The following is a 20,494-nucleotide window of genomic DNA, read 5'->3' on the forward strand; positions in this document are numbered from 1 at the left end:
GATCTAAACAGAGATTTGTGATTATTTTTAGTATTTATTTCATATTAACATTTTACAACACTTATTTGATCGATTAAAGGTCTTTAGTTAAACCGTCGTATGTTTATTGACACAAGCGACCAGTCCTACAACATGACGGACGAAGCTGGGTTTGGGTGTGATCATTACAGAAGAAAGTGCAGCTTCATTGTATGGCCTTATTTTGTGACAAAATGAGATGGAAATTAAAAGCTTAACATTTTTTAATTATGTTATGACAAATTTTGCCATACATACGAGCAGAGGAAAATTACTACACCTTAATGCCGATTACCGTCGGTCGTGTAAATAGTTCACAAGACTAAGGGATAACAGGTCAAATTTCAAATTTTATCTCAGGTTAATAAATATGGTATTTTTGAGTAGGCCTAAGCATCAGAAATTACAAATTAAGAAATAAAATATAATCATCTTCATAGTTTTTACTCATAGCAAGTGAAAATATCTTATTTTATTGCCTGCAACAACAACAAAAAATCTCCAAAAAGTGAGCATGTTTGGTACAGTGTACAATGCTGCCGGGCAATTCTCTGCACGTTAGGTTTCCTTCTCCAGTATTGAAGCAAAACGCATACCGAATTCGACCAACTGACGAAAATAAAATACTGCAATGCTGACCATTTGAAAAGAGGCAATTGTCACCAGAATATTCTGTTCAAAATAATATTAATTTTGGACACACAGGATACATTTTTTTATTTTGTTGTTGCTTTATTGCATAGTTGGATTGTGCTGATAACTTTTGTCACAACAATATGAACTTATTTCTTTAATGGTTTAAAATAATGATAAAATCACAGACAAATGAAGATGTTTATGCAGGGGGTATGGATGTTACCACAGGGGTCCGTTATAAAGACAATTGGATTATCTGTCAATGAATCAAGGGATGGGGGTTCTAACCTGTAACAATACAGAACCCCCATCCCTTGATTCATGGATGGATACTCCAAATTTTCTTTGTAATGAATCCCTGTGGATGCTACAACAGTCTGAGCTGTGTGTAGCCTTAAAAACTTTAAAAGATTTTGTCTTATTCTTCTAACACAAAACAATCACATCTCGTCTGTGAAGATACAAGCATAAATTTATATTAATATTTACAACTACATTAAGTTCATATCCAAAGGTATCAAGCAGGTTTGATACTATTTTGTAGCAGTAACAATAAAAACAAACTGCTGGTTATGGGCAGTGGTAGCAGTGATATTTATATTCAGTGACTATATAGTTGCTACCAAAGGAGTCTGATGTCTTATCAAAATAGTACCTTACAATAAATGACCTTAAATGTACTATAACTATATATTTATTGATAAGGTGATTTCGTGTTGTCACAGATTTTATTGTACTTTACTGATAATATGTCAGACTCTGTGGTTGCTACCTCTACCAGTTGCTCTAGGGAGAGAACTAACACGCATTTCCGGTTAAAGATGAGATTGGGGGTTTTAGTGATTGATTGGATTTACATCGCATGCACCCAAAAGGGCACGTGCGACGGTAGATTGGGGGTATGTTATAATACAGCTACATTCCCACGAAATGAAGATAAGTACCATAAAGTTCTTGACTCATTCTATATTTAGATAAATAAAACCTCTCCTGCATGAAACCCTCCCTGACCCGCACATTTTGTTGGCTTTTCAGGTGAATTTTCTCTGTGCTATGTCAAATTCTTACCAGTAACATGTAGTTTAAAAGCCAAATGGTTTCCTTTGCACAGGTTATTGCATAATATTTTCACGCTATTCATGAAGTTAACCAACAAAGTTAGAAGAATGAGAGCCCCGTAACGAGAGGTACCCTCTCTGTACAAAAATAGTAAGATGGTGGCACTCAGCCCAACTGAAGTGCCCCCTAGTTACGTTGTTATTGCTATAATAGTCAAAGGTGACTGCAGCATCATACCATTTAAATGGATAAATGATCTCAGTGGGTGCAGGTCATTTTGTGAGTGGGAGGCTTTGTAACCCAGAGGTTTCATACCTGGTATTACTATACATGCTGTATTTTCTGTCAACAATAGATGCATGTAATAGAAAAGAATTGTGAATATTAATAATTAGATATTCTTATTGTAAAAAGTGGAAAAGAGGTCAGCTTTTAAAATTTATGAAAGTACAGTTAAACAGTAAAATTATGACAAATTACAAAATAGTCAAAAAATGTTTTTTAACGGTCATAAACAACTAATAGAAAAAAGCAAAACAAGCAAGTTTTGTGAAACCTAACAAATAATTTATCTTAGAAAATGAAAATTTAAGAGGAACCTATAGTATTATGAATTAAATCCAAAAGTGATCCTAAAAGTTCTATGCAATTCCAAAAGAATTGAAGGTTCTGAATGAATTCCAGGCCCTTGAATATGCTGATGTGCCAATAGTCTTCATGTATCACACTGTCATTGTTCAGAACTTCTTTGAATAAATTCCAAATAATCCTAGAATAATATTTTAGTCCAATGAGCATAATTTAATTCTAGTGAATAATCCAGACAAATGTTTCCTCTCAAATTATGTCTCAACACAACATTAAACACATTTGCAGACTGATGTTAAAACAAGAAGATGGGAAATAAGAATGAAATAATTGTTCAGCTGTATCTATTTATATACACCCATATAACCCTAAAATGCAATTTTTTTCCTACTAGCTTCTTGACACTTCACAATTCCACATTTCATAAAAGAACCTATGTGACCAATGCATCTAATTGGAAATAACTTAATTCTTCTAAGATCCCACCTGATCAACCCATCCAGTGAGAGACAACCCCAAACTCATAAACAGGTTTATTATTAATATTATTATTGCTGAGTGACAAGCGAGGCAGATGTAAGTACCATTTTTGTAAGTCTTTGGTATGACTCAGCTGGAGATTGAACCAAAAGGATATATATATATATATATATATATATATATATATATATATATATATATATATATATATATATATATATATATATATATATATATATATATACTTGATGAACATGGGCCCATGTATTTAAAGAAAAGCCCACTAATTTTCAAGGTAATCATGTCATATATATCTATATATAAATATATATAGATATATATGACATAATTACCTTGAAATTAGTGGGCTTTTTTTAAATACATGGGCCCATGTTCATCATTTATACAGCAAGAGTATTGATATGCAAGAAGGTTAGTTTTATGAAATGGTATATTGAAGCCATGATTAAGTTAAGCTCACTTTGATTGAAAAAAGAACAATGGTTTCTGCACAATAGCTAAAGTTTATGCAGTTACCAAACTGTATGTATAGCTTGGGGTAAGGAGAAACCATTTTGATTTTGGAGTCAGTGGAGAAAAGGTCATGGTTACTGTAACTGAAACAGCAAAAATGGTTTCTGCATAATAACTTGGGTTGTCCACCATCTACAGTTGACTGATTCATTGACCTAGGTGGTTAGAGTGTCCACCTTGGATGCAGGAAGTCATGGGTTTGAACCCCGGTTGTGTCATACCAAAGACATAAAAATGTCAGTAGCAGCTGCCTCACTTGGCACTCAACATTAAGAGGTTAGTGTTAGGACTGGTCAAGCTGGTATCAGGATAATGTGACTTGGTGGTACATGAAGCTACATATCTGTGGCATGATGCCCCAGTGCTAGACATCACTATAAACTGCCAAACTGCAGACATCATAGTGATATGACTAAAATTCTTAAAGCTACATTAAAAATCCACAAAACACACATCATCAACATTTACCAAACTTTGTAGATGGCTTGCACTTGCTGGGTAAGAAAGAACCTTTTTGATTTGGGTCAAAAAGTAAGATGTTTAGATCACTTTGACTGAGAGATGAAAAATAGTTTCCACACAATAGCTATAGATTCAGCCAATATGGGTATGTGAGAAAGCTTGCCAGTAGCTTGGCGTGGGTCAGTGGTTCTTTCGGGGGTTTTCCCGGGTTCTTCCTCCACCATTAATACTGGCCGCAATGTATAGCCTATCGTGTGCTGAAAAATGGCGTTAAACCACACAACAGCAACAATAGCTATAATTCTTAATGCCCTACAGTTACCAAACTTTGTATTTGGGGTCAAAGGTCAAGAACATTGTGATGGTGGGGAATGGTTTCTGCATATTAACTGGAGTTCTTCATCATCTGTGGTTACCAAACTTTGTGGATGGCTTGCACTTGGGTAAAGGAAAAAATCCTATTAATTTGCATCAGAGTTTGTTGGTCAATATCACAGAAACTGAAGGAAATAAAAATGGTTTCTGCACAGTATCATTACTTATGTAGACATACCTGAACCAAACCTGGTAGATGGCTTGCACTTTTGATAATGAAGATATCTTTTGATATTGAGGTCAAAAGGTGAAAGGCCAAGGTTTCTGAAACTGAAGCAATATTTTTTTCATGACATTAGTTTTGCATCATAAACTTGAAACAAACTTTATGGATTACTTATACTTCGGATTAAAAAAGGAAACTTATTGATTTGGGGGTCTAAATGTCAGCGATCATGATCATTGTAACTGAAAGAAAAGGGATTTCTGTTCAGAAAATTTTCTTATTTGCATGGAGGACTATTAAATACAAGGCTGGCTTATAAGGTGACATTCTTGATATCATTGTTGATAAATGAAATTTGGATCTTGGTGCAAAAAGAATATTGTACTATCCTCAGCAGACAGATGTAATTTACAGTCCAAATTAATGTTTATAACTATATCAGTTGTGTAATGATGGAGGAGAAGACACCACATGATACTACCCAGATGTACCCAACATGGTAGTCATTGGTTCAGATTACAGTTGAATATGTTCATTAAATATGATTCAAATGAATGAGTTAATTTTACTCCCATAGCATTATTTCTTGCTCAAAAATGGAATGATTTAATGTGTGAAATACCTTTTTTAACTCAAGCTTGATCATACCAATGTATAAACATTAAGAAGTTTTTGTAGGCTGTCAAATAGATCGGACATATATCTAATGAATATACAGTATATTGCTCTGAACTAAGTATGTTTCTAATTGGATGTAGACTGGTTTCTTTATGATATTAGACAATGCTCAGAATGTTTTCTGGACAGTGACTTTTTCACATCTTCTATTGTCTTAAGGGTTTTACTTTTGCTCTCATTTATTCATATGGCACATTATTACTTAAAATGGAAATATTCATTGTATAAGCAGTGTTCTGTGTCTTGAGGACACACAAAGCATCCATTACAAATCTGGCAGGTATATTATCTATAGTATTAGTGGACACTTCTGTTTGTAGCTCCCTGTCGATTTTGAACATGAAAAGCATCTCGGATGTAAAAAAAATGCTCAAAACTTAATCATTTCATTCATGATTTATAATTTCTAACCTGATCAGCACCAAGGGGTCCCACCACTATAGAATTATTGGTGTTTCATTGCAAACAGAAACACCCAATGTAAAAAGGAAAACAGACCACTCTGTATTGTGTGCAAACAAATGGGATGGTGTGAGAATACTATAATCTTATGCTTTTACTAGGGTTGAGATTGCTTAATTGCTTATAAATAAACTTGTTACTGGCTGGTTCTTGTCCACAGGTTACCACTACATTAGACCTACATGTACCATCATATCTGTTTCACATTACAAATTAAAAATCTAAAGCATTGTTTAGAAAGCAGGTTTGTTATTTATGTTATGCTTTTGAAAACCCTCATGTTTATGACATATAATTTGTATATGCATTTTGACAAATTTACTAGTATAAAATTTATGTGTGTATACTTGTCTTTGTACTTTTTCAGACACCATGTTGTAACAAGGAATACATCTGCCGTATCTGCCATGATGAAAAGGAAAATCATGAACTGAATCGTAAAGAGGTGCAGACCATCAAATGTCTGAAGTGTGGACTGCAGCAAAAGGTTTGTTGTAAAATCTCTCATTCCAGATCATTCCTTTTTTTCTTCTCCTTAATTTTTAAAAAATTAATTTTTTTATTGAAAATGGATTTTACAAGAAATTATTACAACATATACTGAGATGGAGTTGTGATGGTGTAGATGGATGATACCAGAAAATGCAGAGAAAACAATGATCCTGGACAGTCAGCAATGTTCCATCCTTATGCTGGCAACTTGTTTTATGCATTACCCATTGGTACCCACCATTGCTTCCTTCTTCCAAGACCCAACAGTGATTTTTGCAAGTAATATTGGGACAAATTCTTTTATTTCCACCAATTTCTTGCCAAAATAGTGTGAGCATTTTGTTTGCTTCTAATTTAAGTGATAAATTGTGAGAAATGTTCAACATAGAAAACTTTACTTTTTTGTATCTGAAACAAACAACTTGGGTAGTGTTGTTCCAGTTAACGATTATAATCAATCATCAGTTGGTTGAGCAAAAATCGATTGTGAAACTCCTTAATTGACTATGTGTAAAGGGGGACTTCTTGTTTTTAGTTGCATGCAAAACAAAAAGGTTGTTAAAACTTCTGTGTAAATGATAAGCTAAATAGGGCTTCCAATCCACTTAAGTTTATCTGAACTATTTATACCTTTCACAACTTACAAATATAAAACCATACCATATTCTGCAGGTGCAGACATTCATGTTAAGGAACATTTTGTCATCATTACATGACAAAGCTGTTAAATTGTTGAGTTAATAAATTTAAACAAATTTTGATGATTTGTTTCACTTTAAATGTAAAATCTTTTGTAGTATTTGTAAATAATAACAAAAAAGAAAACCCATCTCATTGTATACTTTAAATTATAGACACATCACATGAATGAAAGGGTTTTAGGGGATTGCAACAGTATTTCATTTACATAAGACTGATCAGCCATAGAAAGTTGCTTTCATTTAATAAAGTTGTTGAACAAATAAAACACAATTGATTGTAAATGTAATATCAGATTCAAGTATACATGTCATTAAAATAGATTACTGCTGTAGATTTATTACAATTTGGAACTTTTGAGCAAACATATAACTGTATAGCAAACAAATTAAAATTGCTTTTAGTAACTGATTATAATCGATTATCAGTTGGTTATGTGGAACCAATTATTGATTATGACATTCTGACCGATTCCCATCACTAAATATGGATTGGGAAATGGGTGTAACAGGATAAAGCTGGGTTAAGATTGGATTTAGCAAAGACATTGAAAGCAGTGTCATGAAAGAGATGTTTGTTTATAGTGTAATTGAATGGTGAATGAATCTGACAATGTACTCATGCACAGAAAGTCCAACAATGGATTTAACAGAATGATGCACACCGGGTTCAACAATTAATATAAGGAAATGATGTCATTCCTAAATGGAACTAATCTGAACATGTAACTTCATCAAGCAATCTAGCAAGAATCAACAGATGGAACTTATAAACAAATATGATTGATCTATGGATCTATCACCATCGATGATCAGTATATAGAATTTATACACAAATGTGACCACTGTATAATTCTATCACTAAGGGTGATCAGTGCATAGAATTGGTCAAAGATATAAATAATGTACATGTATGTTTCATCCACAAGTAATATGTATGTATTATTGATTTTCTTGCATATATTTTTATCTTGAATTATTGATTTCACTCGTATTGTGACATGGAATAATATTAATTCAAAAATGATGAAGGATCCCTCAAGAGCATTCTTTGTCCCTACAGACCCATTGGTCCAGAAGCTTTGGTCACTCACTGTGAGTAAACCGATACCGCCCTCGGAGCTATCACCACTGATCACAGCATCCAGGTTACTTGACAACTCCTTGTGAAAAACATCTACATCCCAGGATTGCTTCTGTAAAGTGAACAGATTCCTGATAAAACTCATACTGTGTTAAGACAACAAGAATTTATTTTGTAAGTACTCTAGTTGTGGTGAAAATCCACATCCAGGGAACTAGAGGTAATTGGGTTTCTCACTGCAGCCACTTTGTGCATGCAGCAATGGGTAAACTGAATGCAGTGTTTTGAAGTAGCTATGGCTAAACATTAGGCTAAACATAAACACCCTCAGGTAACACCTTACACAGCAACGAAACCCAGTACAGTTTTATTTAATATCGAGAAATGCTTTAGTATACACTCATCACTGTTGACCCAGATTCTGTTTTTAAGGACAAAGAATGTACTTGGATCTCTGAAAGATATTTGTTTGTGAGTTTTTCCAGGTAAAGGGAAGGTTATGTGAGGTTTTAAAAAAAATGAATGAAAATTAGGTGTCTCTGGACTGGACTTTTTTTAGGGAATCTTATGAAAAGAGTTGACATATATCATGTTTGAAAATAAAATTTTTGACCCATGGTAAGAAACACGGAAAAAAAGAAATTTAATATCTTTTCTTGTTTTCAGTAATAGCATAAAATAAACTCACCACATCTTTGTGCTGATATTGCTAATCTGACGATACAATGAATGGGATAAATAATTATTGAAAATTTGACCCATTACTATAATAAAAAAGTCTTCTACAGAGAAATTACCAATATTTATACTGTAAATAAAGTCTGTTGTTTCAGAATTATAATAATATTAATAATAATGAGGACTTTGTATAGCACCTAAGCTTTAGAAGCATTATAATAATAATAATAATAATAATAATAATAATAATAATGAGGACTTTGTATAGCACCTAATCTTTAGAAGCTCTAAGCGCTTTACAACATTAGACAACACCTATAACATAAAAAACAGATATAATGATGTGATTACAAAAAAAAACAAACAATCACCATGAAATTAGAAAATATAAAAAACATGCTGAAAAATTGAAGGTAGGAAACATTATTAGGTCTTTAAGTTTTTTGTTCTTGCATTTGAAATAGGTGAGTTTTAAGAGCACTTTTGAATGGGATCACTGTGTCTTTGTGTATAAGTTCAGTGGGCAATTCATTCCACGTTGCTGGGCCCTGGTATGCAATAGAACATTGTCCATATGACTTTGTTTTCATAGTGGGAATAATGAATATACGATTGTCAGAAGAGGAGCTTAAGTATCTTGCTGGTGTGTACACATGGGTGAGGTCAGATAGGTATGTTGGACTGGAGTCCGTCAGTGAAACATAGCACAGAGAACAAATTGTGTGTTTGATTCTGGATCGAATGGATAGCCAGTGTAGGGTACAGAGCAGCAGGGAGGTGTGCTGTGATCGTGGTACTCTAAGGATGATCTGAGCAGCTGTGTTTTGAATGTTTTGAAGTTTCTGGAGTATATATTGAGATCAACTGGACATAATTGAGTTACAATAGTCCAGTCTTGAAAGTACCACTGAACACACAAGTGTTTTAGTGGCATCAGCTGAAAGATATTTGCGAATGGAGCTGATGTGTCTCAGCTCAAGATATGCAGCCTTGCATATGTTCATGACATGTTCGTGCAGTGTGAGAGTACTGTCCAGAGTAACACCTAGGTTTCATACTAACTGTGTGAATTAAATGTTGGTGTTGCTGATACTTAGTGTTTGAGGTAAAGGATGTGAATGAGAAAGTCTTTGTGTTGTGATCAGAACGGCCTCAGTTTTATCATCATTCATCTGCAGCTTGTTACATGTCATCCATGATTTCACATCAGAAATGCACCTCTCTACACCTTGGATGGTAGCATCAACTTCAGCTGGGTGGCTAGATTTGTATATTTGGGTATCATCAGCGTACAATTGGTGAGACACTGGATGATGATCTATGACACTTGAGAGCAGCTGAGTGTATAGAATGAAGAGAACAGGTTCAGTAACAGACCCCTGTGGAACACCACAACATAGATCAACTGGGCTGGAGTGTATTCCATTTGCAGACACAGTTTGTGTCCTGTTGACCAAGTAGGACTTGAAACACAGTAAGGCTGTGTCATGAATGCCAAATACATGCTGGAGATGGTGAAGTAATATATCATGGTCTGTTGTGTCAAATGCTGCAGACAAATCAAGCAGGGTGAGGACTATAATCTTTCCACTATCCAACGCAGAGAGAATGTCATTAACTACTTTTAGAAGATTAGTTTCAGTACTGTGGCAAGGGCGATATACAGATTGTACATTGCTAAAAAGACTGTTTGAATTCAGATGAGATACATGCTGGGATAGAACAACCTTTTCTAAGATTTTTTATATGAATGGGATATTAGAAATTAGGTGGAAGTTCTTTAAATCGTTATGGTCAAGTGTTGGTTTCTTCAGCAGAGGCTTTACAATGGCAGTTTTGAAAAATGATGGAAATTCCCTGGATGAGAGAGAAGTATTAATAACATCAGTTAGTGAAGGCAATACTGAATCTAAGCACTCAAGCAGCAGTGATGTTGGAATTGGATCAAGTTCACATGACTTTGGTGCACTCTTCATCACTATTATATGTACTAAATCCATAGAGACATTCAAATGCTGCTAATGGTTGCCGCTGAAATTCTGAATCCCAACTGTATGATGACGACAAGTCAATTGAAATCATGGTGTCAGGCTTATCTCTAATGGTTTGTACTTTGTCATGGAAGAAATTTGCAAACAGATCCGGAAGGTCGACTGGAGAGAAGGTTGTTGGAAGTGGTGTACATTTGTTCCTTGACATTAGCTTGTTATTAATCTCAAAGAGCTCTTTGCAGCTGGAACTTTCCATGATCTTACTAGTGTAGTGAGCTGATTTAGCTGCATGATCTATGTTTGTGGCGTTCTTCTTAGTGGCTTCCTATATTTGTTTATGATTAGTGAGTCTGGTGGAAAGCCAAATCCTCTCAGCTTTACGGCGGTCTCTTTTAGCAGTGCGAAGCTGGTCCCTAATGTTCTGCTGTAGGAGGTAAGCAACTTGTTAGGTTTGCTTGGATGTCATGCATTAGTTTGGTTCTATTTATCATATGGAGGTTTCTTTTAATAGCAAATAAAGGTGGAGGGTTAGGGACTGATGCATCAGGATGGCATATAATGCAGAGGTGATCTGTTGCAAGTTCGTGGGATACCAGGGAGGACCGTAGAATATTATTATCAGGTTTATGAAGAATCCAGTGTAAAATGTGACCATGTTTATGGGTGGGTTGGTTAACTGACTGTTTGAGGTTGAAACCATTAATGGAATCTAGGAGTTTTTATGTGTTTGAGTTTCTGGGACAGTCAGAGTGAAAGCTGAAATCTCCAAGAATAATCAGATTGCCACCTATCGAATTTCCATAGTCCAGGAGATTCTGAAACTGCTCCAAAAAGAGAGATTCAGTCAGCTTGTTTTTTCTACTAGGAGGATTGCATTATAGGCATAAAAAATGGACTGACCTTTGTTCCAGTGTGAGTGTGGTTTGGACTGCTTCAAATGATGTGTGGTAGAAATTGAAAATTGTGGTGTGGTTAAGACATTTGATCATGGAGGTCTTTGTGATGACAGCAATTTCACGTCCACGAGAGTTGCCGGGGAACAACTTGATGGAGTAACTGGTGTGTTTTAGATCTGCACACTTGGGCTCATTGCCTGATGTTTTTAGCCATGTTTCTGTCAGGAGAAAGACATCGATATTCTGATCGTTGATAAAATTAACTATTTCTGTGCACTTTTCCAGTGGTCCTACTGATTTGGCATTGAATAATAAATATGGGCACTCACTATTATTCTCAACGTAAAAGAACTTTTGTTCCATCTCTAATGAAAAAGAAGACCATCATTGATCATTTCACACATTTTGACAATATTTTCATCATCTTTTCATTCTGATGCTACAATATCAGTGATTAGATTGTGTTAATATTCTTCTATTCTTACATCAAGCCAATATTCCCTTTGCATTTTTTCATTAGGACTTTGCATATTATGGTTTAAATTGAGATATGTTAAATGTTTTATATATATGTTTGTATTTGGACCTAACTTTTGACTTAAATCGTGTGATCTGTCTAAAATTTTCAACAAAACCTTGGTGTATCAATGAGCACCAGTTTGGTTTGTGGAAGTATGTTCCGTCAGTGTACTCGTGTCCTTAAATTTTCAAGTCGGCCAGTCTTGTAGCCTATAAATTAGGCAATTTCCAAAATTTGTTTTGTATTTCATGAAGAATTTTGTTTTTCATACATTCCTAATTATTAATAGTGTATTAATGTACTGGTCTTTTTCCAAGAGATTATTTGATAAGGACCATTTGCACCTTTGCCTGTGCAGGCATTGATGTGCACAAGTTATATTGTGGAACTCCTTCTTACACCATTCAAGACAGAGACATTTTGGATATGTTATGGGGCAGTCTATAGATGTGCATAATGGTTTTAAAAATTTGATCCACCCCAGGGGCCAGGACTGGGATGGGGATGTTTTTACATAAGATTGAAAACAAAAAGTTGAAATAGTTAAATAAGTTATAAGTGTTACATGTACGAGTATCAGTATGTATGATGACAGACCCCTGTGTGTCATATGTTTGTTAAATGGGACATTGCCTCTGGCCAGTTGTTTACAAAATGTAAAGGTTATCACATTTATTTCAAACATTTTTTTCTAAAGGTATTATTATGTAAGATATTCTGTGTCTGTTACTTTTCTCTCAACAGGTGAAAAGGCAATGTGAGAGTTGTGATACTTTGTTTGGACATTACTTCTGTGAAGTTTGCCGTTTGTATGATGATACAGAAAAGGGACAATTTCACTGTGACAAGTGTGGAATCTGCAGGTTTGTATAATGACCAAACCAAGGGGCAATTTCACCTTGGCAATGTGGAATATGCAGGTTTGTATGATGATACAGACAAGGGCCAATTTCACTGGGACAGGTGTGGAATCTGCAGGTTTGTATGACACAAAGGGTAATTTCACCATGACAGATGTGGATTATGCAGGTTTGTATGATGATACAAACAAGGGGCAATTTCACAGTGATAGGCGTGGCATATGCAAGTTTGTATGATGAGCTATCTCACCATGATAGGTGTTATATGCTGGTTTGTATGATGAAATAAACAAGGGGCAATTTCACCATGTCAGGTGTGGAATATGCAGGTTTGTATGACACAAGCAAAGGCTAGTTTGAAAGTGACAAGTGTGGGAAATGCAGAATCATATGTCACGAGCAAGAAGCAATTTAACTGACAAGTATGGAATATGCGGGTTTGAATGATGACACAAACAAGGGATAATTTCAATGTATTAAGTGTGGGATATGCAGGTTTATTTGATGACACAAATAAGGGACAGTTCATCGTGACAAACTTAAACTTCTAAAACATTTTTGTAAGGAAGTTGATATAGGCAACTCAGAATTGTATCATGATATTTCTTTGGTCAAATTGAACTCAGCATGTATGATATAATTTGTGCCAAATTGATGTAAATAATTTGTATTGTGTGCAGTAAATTACTGAAGTTGCTCCTAAGATTGTTGTAATGAAAAATAATCAAAATCATTCTACAAAATTGGACATATATATATTTTGATGGAGTTTGATGACAGTGTGCATAATTTAATGCAAAACTTTTGTTACCTTAAGTGATCTTCAGTGTCTCTTGCATTTGAACAATCAAGGAGTTTCTCATTTTTTTTATTTGTATTAATTGTGCGTGTTTGTGTGTGTATGTGTACCTGTGTGTGTTTGATTGCACAAGTCTTTGTGATGAGATCAAACTTCAAGTAGAAATCTCCACAGAAACAATTAAAGAATTTGTTTTCACATTTGTAAGTGTATGTGTTCTTAGTTGGTGTTGCTGTGTATGGTTCTTGAATTTGGACAGACTACTTTTATTCAAGTTTTTGAATCTTTGGTTTGTATGTATTAATGTAGGTCAGTTGTTAATATTTAATTTTTATTCATTGTCACCATATTTTCAAACTGATTTTTCATGATCTCTTGTTACTGTCTATCCTTGCCAACCCCATGGTTTTGTCATTTTTCAGAGTTGGGGGGAGAGAAAACTACTTCCACTGTGATACATGTGACCTGTGTCTGGGCATTAATCTGAAAGATAAACACAAGGTATATATGCTAAACCTGTAAACACAGTACATTCCTGTAAATATAATAGTGTTCAGCTGTGAATGTTATGAATTCCCATGAGTGTAATAACATCAAAGATGTACCACATCCACCTTAAATCTAATTAAGATATCCCATAAAAGTAATTGTGCATTTGTTGTGAAACATTGCATTCATTGTTAGTTACACCTGTTTATGTTTTCCCATCAAGAGCATCTTTTTAAGCTCACATAAAGTACTAATACTGCTACTTCTAGTGTCAGCATCCGCACAGATAAAAGCATATACTTACAATATTCTCAATTAATGTCAGCCTTTCTTTTTTCCAAGTCCTAGGCAACAGTTTGAATAGTTTCATAGCATTTACCTCCCACGAAAGGAGGTTCAGGGGTCTGAACTAGTGCAAACCTTGTACCAATCATGTGATTCTACCATGAGTAGGCCAAAAATACTGTTTTAAAGGCTGTTATACCACAAGTACCTTTTTTATAGGTGAAATTTACCATATTTGAAAATTAATAGAATTTGTTTTAAAACTTTGAATTTTAAAAACAAGCATGGTATTTGTATGTGCCTATCAACACATTAAGAGAAACCAGCCTGAACTAGTCTACTAGGGACTGTAAATGTTCCAGCAGTACAGTGACTGGTGTGATGATTTTAGGCATTGTAATATGTTTACCATTTTTATCATGCATACCAAGCACGCTTTTAATTGATTTTCTTATTGTTGTAATTTGAGGAGTTTAAGCCCAACTGTGGGATGTTTTTATCAGATGTTATAAGTAATAAAGGGATCAAAGGTGACCCATTTGTCTTCTGAGCCTCTAATGAAAATCAGCCAACCTGAGGTAGAGGGGAGATAGTTGGAGAGACTGATCATTAAAAAAAAATGATTTCAGCAGACACATCTAAGTAAGTATTTTGATTTTTTTTCTTCTTTAATTGTTATTGTATTGTTCAAGATGTTTTAAGAAGAATATTTAAGGACAGTTCTTACATTTTTGCTTAATTCATGTTAAGATGCTGAAATGTGTGCTTTTTCTCAGTGCTAAGAAACCACTGACTGAGAAAATAAGTTCAACATTGCTTGGATAGTTTCAGTGTGTGCATGCAAGTAGTGAAGGTTTTGAGTTTGCACTGTGTGTTTCAAAGGCATCTTTTGTATTTCATAAACTATTTGAAGTCTTTATGCACATCAGTTAAGTTCAAGTCCTAGATAAAATATATGTTAAAAATATATTATGAGATAGTTTTAAAGTTGTGATAAATTATTCATAAAACATAATTATTATATGGTCATTTTTTTCTTTCCGTTAACCTTGCATTGTCAGAATCGTTCAGTATTTTACTATACTGAACTCGTGCACAACTTCACATTGCACTCATAAAGGAACTACTTTCTATTGTAAATAAACAATGGACACAGATGACCAGCACTTTTTGTAAACAAATCATGTATACTCACGTAGTAGACGGTTTACGTTTTGGTTGATTACATTTGTTTCTAAATGAACTAAAGCAGATGTTTTGTGGACTGCCTCATACCAGCTGCTTTGCTACATTCCACACTAACTTTTTTGATACAGTGTTTCAGATTTAGGTGGAGATACCAGTTTTCATAAAATTGCTTGGTACCTCCAAATAACATGCAAATGACAACGCATAACCTGTCTTCTTTAGCTGGTAATAAGAATGGCAAAAAATATACTTAGTTTTACTTCCTGAATTTCCTTTCTTACTTCTGCAAGTTCTGCAAATCCGAACTACGTGAGCCATGTCATGGGTTCTCAAGCTTGATTACACATTTCAAAATTGTACTGTAATTTCGACTGTATTCCATATGTAATTACATCCTCTTTACTGCACTCAAAATGAAATAGATATTAAATTCCATAGTGTCTTTTTGATAATTGCAATTGAAAGACTTTATATTTTTCCCACATTATGATTTCAAATTTTCAATGACAGAACAGAAACACACTTGCAGATGTCAACACGCTTCTCCCTTGCTATTTCAATCCAATGTATTTCATGTAGAATTTGCACAGATGAATCCAGTCCATAATCACAAAGTTTTGTAGAATCAACAAACATACAAAAAAATCTATTTATTCCAGATGAAATGGAAAAGTTGCAATGCGCATTCATTCACAATATGAATCTAAATTTTAAGTAGACCAAATTGACATTTTCTTTTAAAATTTATGTCTAGTGCACGACTAAGTTCAAATTTATCTGGTGGAGTTATGTGTATATTAATAATGTTGCTGTTGTGTAATGATGAATCTGCACTTGTGTATTTAGTTTGGAATACGGCATACATTCAGTTACTTTGTTTCTTGTAGTGTATTTTGCTTATATAATTAAGCCTTAGGTAGAATAAGAAAAATGAGCATATAATAAAAAGGTTACTGCATTTGTATTGGAAAATATGAACTCATTTTGTCGGATGGATATACTGCACTTCCAAGGTCAGTCACTATTCCGTCTGAAAAACTTGTTCATATTTTCCCATACAAATGCAGTAATCTATAAGTACATTGTACATCATGCATTTTTTCATTGTTTATTTCAAGTCTTAAATCGATTTGTATTTATTGTTAATTTACAGTGGTGAAACATGCCAATATATTTTTGGATCTGAGCCATGAAGATAAAGAAGCCCATGAGGATGAGGCTTAGTAATACAGCGTAAGTCCAAGTCAGAGACTTCCTTCTTGGAATGAACATAATGTGGAGGACTATTGGAGAGCAGTCAGCATCCTTACACACTCTGCGACAGGAAACCTGAAGTTAGAATTTCTTTGCTGGATGAGTGTGGTTGTCCTGTCGCTGCCACATGCTAATGTTGATACAGAGAGGACATTATCCATTCTTTGCAAAAATACAAAGTGATTGAATGAGAAATCTGGACCATAAAACTATTGAGAGCATGTTAAGTGTGAAGCTTCACAATCACAATGAATGTCATAAGTGATCACTGGACAATGGTCTTGGGAAGTAAACTAAATAAAAATGCTATTGGATTTTATTTTAAAAAATCTTTCCAGTGAACTATAAGATAAATAGTTCTTACTTGTTAATTAATTGACAATATATCGACTCCTAATAGTTATTATTGTCATACTTTCCATCAGGATCCAAATCGAATTCATGTTTAAAACTTGCTGTTTTATTATCATATGAATAGAAAATATATTATGGGGGGGAATGCATTTGTCTTGTTTTAGTCCCCCTTAAAATATGTACAATTTATGCTGATGCAAAATTTACTGGTTTAGAAGCCAATCTAATCAAAATTTGAAAATCTACTGGTTTGAAATCCTGGTTCTGTTACATGTATGATTTATGTTAGTTGCTTGGTTTGGGTTTTGTGAGGTTAATGCAGTTTTTAAGCACAGAATAATCCATACATGGTTGGCCAATATATTTGGCAGAGGAATACTCTAGGAAGAACCACTGCCTCAGGGGAGGGACCTGGCTTGCTTTTTTACATGCCATCATTGGTCAAAATAAGACTTGAACTAATGCGGACAGAGGTGATATGTATTAGTGACTTATAAAGGCCAGCACCTTATACAACTGAGCCACCCTGAGGCCCCTACATTCTCAGTTAAGTTGTTGCATTTAGTTTAGGGTTTTAGCAAATTGAATACATACTGTTATACTCAGATTCATGATATTTGGTGAGGGGATGTATTTTTACGAGTACTAAACCCTCATCATGCTTTATATCGTAGTTTCAGTCGCAAGCCAGATCATCAACATGATTGTATGCCTACCTGTTAGACCATACGTTTACAAAAAAAGAAGGATATTATGACCTGCATTTAACATTTTACTGGTTTATGTTTTTGCATTTATCTCATGACCGACCACATCAATTTGGTTCTTTATTGATGGTATAATCTGTAAACCTGGAATCCTACCCTACTCAGAAAGCCCTTTGTAATCAAGGCAGTTGGAAGTAAGAATAAATATGTTTGTTCAGGGGTAAAATTCCATATTTCTATTTGTATAGTTTAACTGTATTGTACTTGTGAATGAGTGTAGGAATTTGGTCAGTAGTTGTCTACTGCAATCTTTTTACATGATTCTTTACCTGTGGCTGTCACTGCAGGGTTACTTTGACCTAGTAATATCTGACTTGTGGTGGACAACAATAATTTTTTAAGCAGATGTTAGAAACAATGTCTTTTTAAAAAATTAATGCAAAAATATCATTATATAGTTTATTATCAGTTTGTTACCCCTGCTTTGGTAGAAGATTAAAAGAGTATTGTTTGGTGTAAATTTGCAGTAAGAGTAAAGGTAAACCTGTCCATTTGTACATACACAGTAGTCCCCCTCTTATAAGGCCACCCCTGATGCAGCAGGGAAGTGGCCTTATAATGTGGGTGGCCTTTCTAAAGGGGGATGACAAATGCGAATAGTAAATGCATATGAAGAAAGTCACAGATATTTAATATTTTCATTAAAAAATCACATGCATGATGTGAAATAAATGTAAAACAAACTGTCATCATTTTCAAAAGAATGCTATGAATAACCATTGATATAGTTTTAAAACTGTGTTTATAATTATGTTACAGATCACATCATCTGTCACTTTGTTGGTAACAGTCTAAAAAACAAACCAGTCTCGTCACATTAAAAATATCCTTGCTGTCATATCCCCTGCATATATCGTTTAGTCTTTTGTTCCAATCTTCAACAACTTCATTATTAACATCAGCTGATTCTCCACTAAGGACAGAACACTTAATATTGTGTCGCACTTGAAATCTGTGCAACCGTCCGTTACTTGCGGTAAAGTCGTCATATCCCAATTCAACTGAAAAAATTGTTGCTTTTTCTTGTCATTCAAATCACGATACAAACGTCTCCTGGCTCAAACAATCTTCCTTTCTCCGTCCATTTCACCTTCCCACTTCTGCAGAATTGTTTCATTATCTTTCATGATATTGTTTATCCGAGTCTTCCCAACATTAGTTTTCTGCAAGGATCCTCGACGAACCCTCCCCCCCACCCCCGGTCAGTTGAATTACTTTCACTTTCTCTTCTAAACTGAGATTTTTTTCCCTCGATGACATGTTGATCTTTTTGCAGTAAGTTATTCATGTTGCCAACTACAATACTGATAAAACAATTTTGTATGCATCTAAACAAATTGCCGTGTGTTTTTAAAGGAAGTGATTTTGTCACGTGATTTGTTAGTCGCAGTCTGGTACCCTATTGTTTTTATACATGTCTTTACACTAAGTGAGAAGCCAAAACAGCTTTGATATGTACCATTAACATCACGCAGATTTGACCTCGCGGCCGTTAGGATTCGTAACTTTTACAATTATTGTCAGTAGTAATAGCCACTGATTATCAAAGTGAACAAGCTCAACATCTTACTAAGGGAAGCCATAAAGGCTATCAAACCATTTTCCTGCTGACTTGGGTATTGTACATCGATACTGCCACTTCTCATCTGTTACAACTGTTCAATAATTGTAAACTTAACAATTATCAGTGACTAAACCGGACATCTTATGATAACACAGCAGTAAGGCTAATTGGATTACATGTACGTACCCTTTTGTATGGATTAAAATTTTAGTCTTTCTCGGTTTTTATGGAATAAATTTGGCTTCTCGTGAGGCATAAATGATATAATATTAACCTTAGTGGTAAATGTACTTTACTCAATACTTCTTTCAGTAACGAAAACCTGACATCGGGGAAACAGAAATCGGATTACTTAACACACATTATGAATAAAATACTTGTTCTGGATACATATTCAAATAAAATGCGGCCACTTGTGAGGGGTAAATTTTATATTATTGCACTAATATGCTGGCCGCTGGTCGCATTAGCCAGGTCACCTTTCGCGAGGGGTACTTTTGAACACAAACTCGTCGGTGCCAACGGATTATGGCCGTAAGGAGCAGGGGGTCGCTGGTCGGGGGGCTGTTCAAGAGGGGGACTACTGTAATGCTCTGTCTTTTCTGGTATGCCTTTCATTTTCACTTCTGTACCATTCTTATATTCTATTCAGCATGTATGATATATGTTACATTTTGGTTGTGTTTGGCCGCTGGTGCCCAGAGACAGCTGGAGTAATAAAGGTAGGACATAACGAAGACATGTCATGGGTCTCACATCTTCAGGAATTTGCATGGGATGGATTCTTATCCTCTTACTCACCCCAGAAATCCCCGAGAAGGGGTCATAATGTTAAAAGTTGGACACCATTCTTTGTGGGTAGTAAATTGAAGGCTTTTGAGAACCTTATAACACAAAATGTTTTAGTACTGTTTATGATAAAGTTTTAAAACTCAGTGATTCCCATTGTGGATGTAGATTGGTTGTAAATTTTATGAATTTGAATGCAATTCTAGCTTACCAACTGCTGCCCCTCCAGCATGAAAGTAAGGGTTCCATTCCACAGGTAGTAAGTACTTCTGAAAGAGGGATCAGTATATGGTGAAGATGTGTACTTTTGCAACAACACAATGTTAAG

The 20,494-nt window shown here is 34.7% G+C and overlaps 1 protein-coding gene across 2 annotated transcripts in view; it reads left to right on the plus strand.

Moving 5' to 3' along the window:
• The first annotated feature begins 120 nt into the window (after window positions 1–120).
• The window catches only part of LOC149807208 (RING finger and CHY zinc finger domain-containing protein 1-like), a 59,417-nt gene continuing 39,043 nt past the window's right edge, over window positions 121–20,494 (plus strand). For both annotated transcript variants that reach the window (XR_016422007.1, XM_089963555.1), the window contains exons 1-4: window positions 121–189; window positions 5,826–5,945; window positions 12,562–12,680; window positions 13,899–13,977. Coding sequence is in view for 1 of the 2 variants with exons in the window: in XM_089963555.1 (XP_089819681.1) it covers window positions 133–189; window positions 5,826–5,945; window positions 12,562–12,680; window positions 13,899–13,977 (375 nt within the window). In the remaining variant the exon portion in view is untranslated. The remainder of the gene's footprint in view (window positions 190–5,825; window positions 5,946–12,561; window positions 12,681–13,898; window positions 13,978–20,494) is intronic.

The sequence above is a fragment of the Sinohyriopsis cumingii genome, chromosome 1 (assembly GCF_028554795.1).
Source record: "Sinohyriopsis cumingii isolate HCF-2022 chromosome 1, ASM2855479v2, whole genome shotgun sequence".
NCBI classification, from domain to species: Eukaryota; Metazoa; Mollusca; class Bivalvia; order Unionida; family Unionidae; genus Sinohyriopsis; species Sinohyriopsis cumingii.